Source organism: Pseudopodoces humilis, chromosome 19 (assembly GCF_049639895.1).
Source record: "Pseudopodoces humilis isolate 2021_Gansu_Grassland_sample_001 chromosome 19, ASM4963989v1, whole genome shotgun sequence".
In the NCBI taxonomy this organism is placed as follows: domain Eukaryota; kingdom Metazoa; phylum Chordata; class Aves; order Passeriformes; family Paridae; genus Pseudopodoces; species Pseudopodoces humilis.
In genome coordinates this window covers 6,136,973-6,148,797 of record NC_142218.1, presented here as the reverse complement: position 1 = coordinate 6,148,797, position 11,825 = coordinate 6,136,973, and the positions used below count along the sequence as shown (strand labels likewise).

Genomic DNA, 11,825 nt, shown 5'->3' with positions numbered 1-11,825 from the left:
AAAATACCTTCTGAGGGGTTTTTTGTGGAGAAATAGCCCCTTTTCCTGGGGGTGGGGAAGGCATGCAGAGTTGCCATCATTGGGAAGGTTTCAGGGCAGGCTTTGCTCTATCCTCCTTTTGTTCTTGGTGGCAGCTTAATAAAAGGTGAATCCATCTGGTGGTGGCTGATTATTTGTCACAAGGAAGAGCAGAGGGATGTGTTCAAGCCCCAAAGCCCAGGCTGGCTCCCTGTGGGCAGGCTGCACAGAGGCAGAGAGGAGGATGCAGGTGCTGCTTGGGCTGCCACCAGGGGCTGGTTTGTGACACCTTCACCTGGGTGCCCCCCAGGCCCTTTGGGTGTGTGACATTCCAGGGGCTGGAAGGTCCAGAACCTGCCTCTTTGTGCACCCAGATGTGCACAGCTGGGTGAGCCTTGGTATAGAGAAAGGGGGAGGAGGGGAGGAACAAAGCAAGTTGTGAGTGTGGAAAACAGGCTTAAAAATGAGGCTTTCATTGGCTTCTCAGCTCCTCAGTGTGTCACTCCACGCTAATCCCACCAGCCTAGCCCCTTTGTAGCCATGTCCCATCTCCCCCACCCTCCCCACGGATTTCAGCCCAAGGTTTGGCTGTGCTGTGCTGCCCTTTGCCATCAGAGCTGAGCAGATGGAAATCTCCCCTTTTCCATGTTTAGCCTTGGACATCCTTCCAGTGGCCAGGATAGAGCTGCACCCCTCACCCTCATCCAGTCTTCAAGTCAGACCTGCATGGTATTGCCCCAATAAAATCCATATCTGGTGGAGCTGGAAACAGGAGAAAACCTGAATCCAGAGGCTGAGCCAGCCTTGCACTCTCCCTCTGGATTGAGCATGGCACTGCCCAAGCTCAGTGGCCCCGTGGTTGTGTCACAGAGCCCAGGATGCAGCCATGCAAAGGCCCAGCCCAGCAGAGGCAGCAGGGCTACCTGTGTGACCTCCACACCCTGGAGGGCAGCACTGGTGATGAGGTGACAGTGCCAAGTAGGGCACCTGCTCTGGCTGCTGCTACTTCCATGTGGCCTGAGCTTCCAGGTAGCTCTGCTTGGCTGCTCAGCGATGGCCTGAGCCCCATCCTGCTGGGGAAGCTGGTGGTGGTCTGAGGGTGGGACATGCTGGGCTGCCCCCTGACACTCTAGAGAAACCCTCCTCCTCCTCCCCCTTCCATCACTGCTCCCCCAGGGGCTGTAGCTGGGGCAGGTGGGAAGCTGCCCTTGGTCTCACCCTGTGACCTGCAGAGGGATTTGGAGGCATGACAACTTTTAAGAAATTCTTAGTGAACTATGACTTTATGATCCCTCATTCCCATAGGAAAAGAACTTGCAGTAGCTCCCCAGAGAATGGTGCCTATCCTCAGCACCACCACCTCCTCCCACAGACCCCTCCAGCAGGACCTCCCAGACATCTCCCACCCAAGGATCCACCAGCTCCAGGTCCTCCAGGCAGCAGCTGCACACCCAGTAACCTCTGAGGGTCTCCAGGCTCCCCTGCACCCACACTGGATGTTCCCAACAGCCTGGGCCAGGGGTGGTGTTTTTTCTGCCAGAAGTCTTCACCCTCCAGGGTTTCAAAATCACCCTTGAATAGCCAGGGCTGACCATGAAGGCTCTTGGAAAGAAAACAGCAGGAGCTTTAGGCTGGGGTGGTGAGCAGAGCACAAGCTGAAGCAAGCTCAGCTCTGTGCCTGGAGATGCCAAATTACATCCAGAAGTGGATCAGGAAAATGCAGGTTTGAAGCTGGGGCTGACTGAGGGAGCTGGAGTGACAGCCCTTCCATGCAGCACCACCAGGCTGCTCTCATTCCATACAGGCACAAGCAGAAAGGTCCAGCTGAAATCAGAGGTTGAAGATGATGGTGGTGGCAACAGAGAGGGCAGAGACACTCCACAGAAAACCTCCAACACACCATAGGAAAAAAAAAAGGTTTTATTATCACCATTATCAACGTTTTCATTAGCTTAACACTGAATTGTAAATCACTCAATCATTACATATTGTCTGAATAAAACCTACAGACAGGAAAAAAGTATAGCAGAATCCTCTCCTGACTACAGACGAGTGGCCGGCGTCCCACCGGCGCTGCCGGGACCGTGTCCCACCTTCCACCCAAGGCAGCCCAGGCACCTCGCGAGCCCCTCGCCACCTGGGCAAAGCAGGCTGCCCAGCTCCATTGCCTGTGTTCCCTCTGGCTCCACAGAGATTACATCTCACCAAACGATGTTATAAACCTCCAGAAAGTTCTGGTGAGGGTTACAGAGGCCAAAAAGAGCAGATCTCAGCTGCCCCCACTCCTAGGCAAAAGCAAGAGGAGTGTGGTAACACGCCTGCAAATTTACTGTTTTTTGTGGAGCAATGAATGAAGTAAAAAGGTTTAACCCGTGAAAGCAGATTTCCCTACAGTGGCCAGGCCCTGGCAGTGGGGAAGGAGGCAGAACTCCAGCACGGTGGCAGAGTGGGATGGGAGCAGGGATAGGTTGGGGGTGGCCCCAACCCCGAGCAGAGGCCAGCTCTGCCGCACTGCCCCGGGGCTCCCTGCAGGCAGCGGGAGATGGATGTGTCAGTGCAGAGAGATACCGTGGGGCAGCCTCAGTCCCCTCGGGTTGGAATAAGGCCTCGTGTCGAGAGGGAAGTGGGGACCCATGGAGGGAGCTGGGGAAAGCAAAGGGAAGGCGCAGGAAAGCTCCCTGGCCAGCACAGAGGCAGCTCCCTGTCTTCTCCTGGCTGTCAGTAATGGCACATCCTGCCTGCCTGGGCTGCCGAGCCCCTGCAGAAGACCCCTGGCTCCTTCCAAGGATTGGAAAGGAAGCAGTTTTTAGGCTGGACTGCTACAAAACGTTGGCAGGACATGGGCATCCCTGGTGGGTGGCAGGCCATGGCAGTGCTGTGTGAGGGGGTCTCAGGGGAGGCACTGCATCCCTAGGATGCCCTTTCACCGTGCAGGGAGCGGGAGGAAAACAATCCCAGTGTGGTGAGGCTAGGGGAACATGCCTTTAGGTTCATTCTTCAAACCTCACTTTCCCTGGCTCCAAAGCCAAAACCAGCACCAGGTCAAAATGGAATCACCAGAGTGCAGCACTGGGTCAGGAGCAACAGTCCCAACAAAAAAAAACTGCTGAAGGATTTGAAGAGGATTTGAAGCTCCAGGCTGGCATTTAGTGGGTCCTGGAGTCCCAGTGGGCAGATATCCTAACACTTGGTGCCCAAGCAAACTACAGAAACCAGCTCCTGCAAAGCTTGTGGGATTACTCCAGCAAGGTGTGTCTCACTCATTCCTTGTCTGGTTCTGCTCCCCATGGCTCAGTGAGTGGAGCTCACGGCTGCCTGGGCACACTGTGTGCCCACACAGCCTCTCTGTCAGACACAGCCCTTCCCTGCCCTACACAGGGGGCTCAGCCCACATAACATGCCCAGAGTAAATGCCAAGGCTGTCCATGGGCCTGGCCAAGCTGGGATTAACAATACTGCTTTGGTGGCCATTTTAGCTACTGGGAAGTCACAAAAGGAAAGTTCTTGGGTCATTGCCTCTGTCTGCTGGTGCTCTGGAAAGGGCTGGTGCAGGGTCCTTCTGTTTCAGCCACTAAAGTGCAAAGAACCAAATGCTACAAAGAAACTCTCCCTGGTTCCTCTCCTCCACCAGAATAAGAGCAGCTACTGCGGGGAAGGGAGGGCAGAGGGTGCCTGTACTGTGGGAAGAGCTCGAGGTTCCCCAGGGATGAGTGTGCTGCTGCTGTCGTGGGTGAGCAGCTGGGGATGCACGTGAGGCTGCTTGGTCACTGGGACGTGGCCACTGAGCAGAGGAATCTGGCAGTAAGAGCTGAAGCCACATTTTGAGAACACCTAATCACTCACAAATTCCCTGTGGAATTACTGTGTTCACAGACACACACCTTGGCTGGCGTGCACTTGGGGTGAGCACAAAAAGCCTTTCACTTTTCACTCATCATCCTCTTTTCTAAATGCTTGGCTCAAATCCAGCAGCTGCAATTTCATTTTAGATGCTCCCTCCAGGTCACAAAATGCCCTGGACTCCTCTACTGATGGCACTTTGCATTTACTCATCTCTCTCTCTCTCTCTTCAAAGCATTTCACAAAAAACAGGAATTCTTCCAGCATTCCTTGGGGCTCCCAGCACCACTGGGACCTGCTGCCTGCACAGCCTGGCAACCTTGAGAACAACATGGACACTTGTCCTACGGGAAGTGCTGGGAGGAATCCACAGGCAATGGACTGGGATGCTGTTTTGAAGCTCTTTTATTCTGTGCACTGCAACAATGATGGAGCTGACTTAAAATCCAGTATCCTGATCCTGTCACCTTGGAAAAATCAGAGAGAGCCCAGCACTGAAGAAAGGCACAGAACAGCCTGTGCCTGTTTTACACCTTGGTCCCTGTGATCCCCTGCAAAAGTGCAACCTCTCTGCCTTGGGTGGAATTTTCTAACAAAATGGACAAATACCACCTATGAAATGGACAAAATAACCCACAGAGCCTTTAAAGAAGAGCAGCCTCATCTGCAGCTCTGAAAAAACCCCCTCCCTTTAGCCTGCCCCAGGTTATTCCTTGAGGAAAATAGGCAGCTGTCAGGCAGAACTCAAGTGGCCCCAGAGTGCAAAGGCTTTTTTGCTTTATCAGGGCTACAGTGGCAGTGGGAACCATTCTCATCAAGTTACAAATACTAGATAGCCTAAGAAAAACAGGAGATTGAAACAGTCATGAAGTTTATACTGAAACTATTTTTTACCTCTGTAGTATGAAGTCACCCACAGCTGTTTCCTTCTTCACCTAAGAGAGATCTCATGTCGATGGGCACAGACACTCACAGAGAAGTCTATAGGATGAATATATCTAACAAGGCAATAGCCCAGTCTTTGTTTTTTACAATCAAAGTTAATATGGAACTTTTTCAAAAGTGGTGTTGTTGAGATTGAAGACAATTATAAACTGTATCAACAATATGTACTACAGCCTGCAAATCACAATCTGTGCACACCCAATGGAATATATTATTGCTTGGTAGCCTATTAGACTTTGTTTATAAAAAGATTTTTATACAGAGTACAGGATTATGACAAAACTAGCTAAGTTATTCTCATCTTGAAAATACAACATCGATTCTTTCAACAAAGTAGCTGAGAGTTAATGAACAATAACAAATATTTACTAATAGTTTTATGGCCAGTTTGAACAGAATTTCTTATAGGACTCTTTTCTGGTGTTTATTTACATGTGCCTCTTTTCTTTTGGAAAAAGGTTGATAAAATATAACAAGGAACATAGAAATCAAAATAATGAGTAAACTTCATACCAAGAACATCAAACATTTTTGAAAACACTAAATTATGTTACCTGTTAAAAAACATACATATCATTCTGTCTTTAAAGAAAAATATTTTTCCTGTTTTAAAATATTACCAACAGCATGTAATAAACTAACTTAAAATGAGTTTCATAAAAAAGTTGTCTTGCTGTCTAAACATTACTAAACATGCTTAGGTTGAGATTCTGTTAACTGCCTCAATATCTTAAAAACAGCTCCTTTACAGGAACTTGTGATATTCATACTCCAGAAGACCTGCAAATTTAGAACAGTACAATGATAAAGGATCTGGTAGCTAGCAACAATAAATATATATTTTCATTCAAAGCAAATAATTCTGCAATGTCCTTTGAAACAACCCATGCCCAAGAAATGCTGGCCCTTACCCTGCCCACAGTGCCTGCAGTGCAAAGGGATGCTCCAGCAGCTCTGGCTGCAGGATGAGGACCCATGGATTGAATTGCAGAGTGAAGACCTTGGCCATGCCAGCTGTGTTGGGACAAAGGGAAAGAAACACCAGGAGACTGGGAAAATATCACATTTTTTGCCTGAACAAACCAGGACCAACCATGGCTGCTTTTTGCTCAGAGCACAAAGAGGACAAAGCCACATGTGAGGCTGCTCTCCCTGTGTGCAGCAGATTCCCACCAGGGAGAGATCATTTTGCTCTCAGCATCAGGATTTCCTTGTTTTCCATAATGCAGGTAACATTTAGGGATTGGCTCTCCATGGTTTTTTTGACCAGCAATGCTCCCATTACCTTTACAATGTGGCAGCTCATGCACAAGGAACAGAGACTCAACCCTGAGTTGGGCAGGTACTTCTCTCTCCTCAGTCTCATCCCTCATTTATTCACCAACCAAAAAATACTGTGACACCTTTTTTTTTTCTTTCATGTAAGTCTCCTGCTCTTCCTCTCTCCCCCCCTGACTGTAACCAACAGCAAGACTCAGGCACAGGAAAAGACTCAGCCAGGACTTGCAAAGGGGACAAAAGTTCAGTTTTCAACTGCTCATCACTATGGCAAAATGCTGCTTTACACATGACCACACTGGTAATCCCAACTCTCACATCACATCACCTTAGACACAAACTGGCCAGCCGAATTTTTTTGGGGAAAAGTGGGTTAGGCTTTATAAAAAATAGGCTATTCCAAGCCTGAGATTTGTATTGGATGCTACACTGGGAGTCTTAAATTGATGGGCAATAGAAGAGTTCTTTTTTGACTACAATACACCATGGCCAGTGCAGGAATCATGTGTATGAGTGAAGCCAGAATTTAAACTCTTGGGGACCGTGCAAGTCCCCTGGCCTCGCTCTGTGTCCTGTGGGCACTCGCAGAAGGGCTCCTGTGAGTCTGCTTTGTGAAGGAAAGTCACCTGCACTTGCCAGCTCATGTGGCTGTGCTTGGCAGCCAGGGATTGCAGTGTTCACTTACTGGGGAGAAACAGGACTTGGAGTGAGTAGAACAAAAGCGAGAAGCACTGGACCACAGTCAACCACGTAAAAAATGCAGAAGAAAACAGGACGGAGCAGACTGTGAAACTGCCTCCAAGTTACAGAATTGGAGATGGTAACAAAAACAACAAAACTAGAACTGTAACTTTCTTTATTTTACCCTGACAGTGACCTTTCAGCATGATTAAAACCAGATGGAAGATAGTCCTTGGTGTTAAGGAGTCCTGTGGTAACTAAACTGATCATCACTGAGCCTGCAGAGCTTTCAGAGGGGCAGGAAATGGAGACACGCTGCATCTGCCAGGCACATAGGAACTGAGCTTTTCGACAGACAGTCATTAAACAAAGTTTTCTGGGGAAATATTTTTGGCATATATAGTCTCCTACTCCCCATTAAAAACTGCAAAAATGCTGTTTTCATCTTACTGGACACAGGAAACTCAGGATTAACTTAGCTTTTACTGGTAGATAATGTCCAAACTACCTACCAATACAAAGCTTTCAGCATAACTGAAGACAGAAGCCCTGTTGCCAGGTCTGGCGTGTACCTGTAGCTCCACATAGTCCTTTTAAAGTCATAGTTATTAAAAGATCCAGTGCTACAAACCACTAAATCTACCTATTCTATTCTAGTTCATACACATATTGTACAATATTGCCTAGTACTCACTACATACCAAGAGGAAAAGATGCTGACTTGAATTACAGTAAATGTGCTTCTTTTTTGAAAATAAAAATAAAAGAGAGAGCGCCACAACATAGTTTGACCAGCATGCAACAAACTTTCTTCAGCTAATATATAGAAATTTTCTAATACAATTAGAAAAAATAATTAGTGAGAGGCAAGAGACATATTTGATCAAGGAAATTAAGAGATTTATCTGAAATGTTGAGGCTTTTGCCATTGAAGACTCAAAAAAACTAGTCATTCTATGTCCCTTGTCCTCCTTCCCTCTCCTTTATATTATAGAATTTTTTACAGGTTATTGTAAGGCCTATATAATTTTTGCATCTATTCTGTAATTTATCTCAAAATAATTTAAAATGCCATAGACAAGCTAGGACCAAAAGCAACTGCTTTTACCATCCACTCAACACTCATGCTTTTACTCTAAAAAAGCTGAGGTCCACATGCAGAAATAAATGCTCAGTATTTCTCTATGACAGGCCAAGAATCTGCTCTTTCCTATATGGGACATGGGACCTTCACTTTTAAACCACAAAGTAAAACATCTCCAAAAACTTATTCTGGGACAGCACTCATCAAATCCTCATTTAGGAACTAAGACAAAACCTAGCCAAAACAGAGCTATCAACAGAAAATCTTTGGAGATTCTCTGTGATTCTGGATAATTAAATTGTCTGGAGGATCCAGAGGACTTCCTCCAGCTCGTGGCTCTGCTGGCAGCAGCTGCCACAGCTCAGCAAATGTGCTTTACTCATTTAATGAACAGAACACATGTGCTGTGATCACTGTGTCATCACATTCCTCGCTCACTACCTCTCTGTACTTTGGGGATCACATCTTCTCTTGCAAGACACTTGACAATGTCTGTGTAGTACCAGGACTGCCTAAAGCTCCCCTCTCTCCACAAGAAAGGTTATGGGCTCTCCATCACCTTCTTCTCAGGTGGCAAACTGAGGTTTCTCTCTTCTGCACCCCCAGAACCCCCCATTTCCTCTCCCATGGCAGAATAAAACAGTCCTGTTTCAGGTCTGGGAAGGAAGGGCAGCATCTCCAGCAGATATGTACCAGTACCAAGGAGATGAAGGAAAAAAGCAGGAGATAGGGAGACATCATGACTGAAGGATGCACAGCAACAAGTAAGGGAGTCAGCAAATCGCAGAATGTCTTATCTGACAATACAAAACACCTCAAGCCACAAGTGTGATGTTCAGCTCCCACTTCCAGTGTTTTGGGCGTTTTTTCTGAGCAAAATTGCAGTTAATTAGCCTGCTAAACTCAAACTCTGTTTAAACTGTCTGCTCTAAGTAGGCGCTACTGCTTCTCCCACCAAGTATGCTTCATCAGCAGTGTTAGACACGTAATGCAGTAAAGACACTTGCTGGTAATTTGGCACAGTTTGAAAACACAGCAACGACAGTGTTACAGCTATCATGACTCAGTGACAGGGAACTGATTCTAAAGAAAGAGTTGCAGGTTTCTTTTTCTTCCTCTCAGAAAGAAAGGCATTATAAAAAGACCTAATGCTTCCTCTTAAACTTTCTGTTCCCGCTCTTTTTAGACGATGACCTCTAAATTTTTCAGGTACTTTCTTGTGAAAGAATTCATATTAGAAATTTCTAAGACACACAGCTGAGAGAAATTCATTCCTTACTCCCCCCAAATTCTTTTGAATGCTGCAACTTTCCAGGGTTAATACTGATCTGAAACAAGGGTCCAAGAATGACAGCGAGAGAAGTGAAACAAGAGGTGTATGTCTAATTTGACAACTAGGACTCATGCCCCATGGCACCTCCTCCTCGGACAGAGAGGGCACAGTGCCCTCCCTCTCGTCTTCTGTCTAAGGTCACTGGTTTATCCTCCTCTTCCAGCTCCACAAGAACTGATTGAACATGCATTGCGCTTGAGGTCAGAGTTCCAGCAAACAAAACCTTGACAGCATGTTTAAAAAACAAAAGCAGTTCCCCCTTCCTTACTCACTAAGACCTGTCACAGCAGGGTCCCACTGTGCTCTCCAGGGAAAGCTGTGAGGACTGACGCAGGAGCGGGCCTGTAGTGGGATCTACCATCGAGGAAGTTGGGAACAGCTTGTACCAGCCGATTGCTAAAGTTGACAAATCCAGTTCTTCCAGGAGAACCCTGGCGACTCCCATGAAGTGCTTGCGCTCCATGCGTCCATAGTTTCCCCAGACTATCACCTTAGGGACAAGAAGGCGGGGGGGCACAGTTAATCCTCCAACTTTCACACTACCTTGGGAAGCACAAGTCTGACCAATCCTTCTATTCATCCAACTTTCTGGAGCTTTACTACAGCCTGAGAAGACCAGAAACATTCACTCTACCAACATGGTAGAGTAAGGTGACATGAAGCTCTGGCTGATGATACAACTTTTTTATTTTAAGCACATGTTTACAAATGCTAATGTTATTGCATTTTTTTTCCCCCCCATGTAACAGAGGTAAATGTGCATGTGGATAAGACACAATTCTGCTGGGCAGGGGCAGCACCTGCAGAAAGTATTCTCAGGGCTGCAGTCCAACACCTGCAGGTGAAATCTGGTCCTGGCATATAACAGGCCTTGGACACATCAAAAGGTGGCCTGGGGGGGAAGGGCAGGAGGAGCTCCTGATCTGGAAAAATAAACCAACAAAAAAAAGGTGGGCAACAACTTGGGCCAAAAGCCAACAGTTTGAGGAGAAGAGCATGTTTTAACTTCTGCACACAGAGCTCATGCCACGGGGCTGATGGAGACCAGGCATGGCCACTCACCTGGAGGAAGGGCAGGAGCCAGGGGCACAACACGAGGGGCACATATGAGCGACATGCAGGACAAGCAGCAGACGGCCAAGAACGGCTCACAGACACAGAGGAAGGGCTAATGAAAGAGCTGGCAGAGGAGCTGGGAAAGCTGAATCACACTTACGACACGATGGAGACCAGTGGGTGGAAGAACAGATGCAGTGAGGGTCATGGGCTTAGGCATGCTGGAGGTCTGCACGTGGCCAGGTGGCCCTGTGTGGCTCAAGACAAAGGTGACGACTGACTGCAGAGTGAGTCCGTGTTCTGAAGAGGAGAGGATGAGTAGGATGGGTTATGATGACAATTAGTGATCTCTGGCTAATCCTGACAGCTTCTTTCCCCAGGCTCCTAACAACCACAACACTACAGTTTTCTGTAAAATGAGGTAGGAGAGACAATGAATGTCAATCAAAAACCAAAAATTCACACTCTAGGCCAGCAGGAGATGGAGCAAGCCACTGTACAAACTGAATTCGGTGACATGGCCATCAGCAAAAAGCCAAGCTCCTCTATTTATTTTTGGAATAAGTGCCTTTCCTGGCAGCAAGGCAGCAGGTAAGGAAACCCATGCAAGGCAAGAGCAGACCAAGCCAGGTCCCACTCTATTTCAGTCAAATGTACAGTCTTGTTGCATCAGGAGAAAATGCTTCTAAACAAGGTAAATGAGGTAGAAGTCATTAAAGAAAAGGGTCCAGCAGGTTAGCTGGAAATTCATATACCAGTGGAGGTAAAGAATAGAAACTCATGGATTAATTACATTAGTATTACAAATAGGTTTTAGCCAGGCTTTATTGGATAGCAATTATTTTTATATGGTTTAACAATGCAAATCACTCTTTGCTCTAGAAACATAGGTACAATGTTGAAAATATGAGTAAGGCAGAAAATGGATGGCAGTAGCAGAAAAGAGGTAGAAAAGGGTAGGATATGTGATTGGGTGATGGCAAAGCAGAGTGCCCTGAATGTGTGTAAACATGGAAGGCAACCCATGCTACAAGATCATTTAGCACCTATAGGTATCACCCATCTCCTAACTGGGTGGGAAAAAAAGAACTTAGAAAATTTAAAAATAATCCTTTCCTGGCAGGCACTCATGGTACCTGGCAGGGTGTCAAATAATCATCAGCTTGAGTACAAAGAAAAAGGGATTCCTTTCCCTTTGTTAAGTTCAGATCAAGTGCATTTGGTTCGATGAAAACATTGGCTTTTTCTCATCTATGTTAATTAACCAGCATGACAGGACTTAGTATCTTCCATGAAAGGTGAAAGAGAGAAAAGGCCAGACCTGAGACTTGCTCATCTTACCTGTAATACTTTGCCCTGCGGACTCTCAGCAAACAGTAACACCTGATTGTACAAAGGGTCTAATGACTTGCGAGCCACTTTTGTCTTCTTTTTTGCAATGCACACTCCATTCTCTAGCAGGTAAGCTTTGATGTAAGCAGCTGGAAATAAGAAAAGTGGTCACATATGAAGAAAATCATCATGCTCACTTTAGAAAAGACAGAGTGCCATGTCTCAGGTGTTTCTAAAGAAGGCAGTTACAGCAGGGAA

The 11,825-nt window shown here is 46.8% G+C and overlaps 1 protein-coding gene across 1 annotated transcript in view; it reads right to left on the bottom strand.

Annotated features, from left to right (window-relative positions):
• Positions 1-1,920: 1,920 nt before the first annotated feature.
• Positions 1,921-11,825, bottom strand: part of RIMS4 (regulating synaptic membrane exocytosis 4) — a 55,023-nt gene continuing 45,118 nt past the window's right edge. Inside the window, exons 5-6 of the mRNA XM_005524673.3 lie at positions 11,577-11,716; positions 1,921-9,669 (exon numbers count right to left, since the gene is read on the bottom strand). Coding sequence (XP_005524730.1) covers positions 9,451-9,669; positions 11,577-11,716 — 359 coding nt within the window. The 3' untranslated portion in view covers positions 1,921-9,450. The remainder of the gene's footprint in view (positions 9,670-11,576; positions 11,717-11,825) is intronic.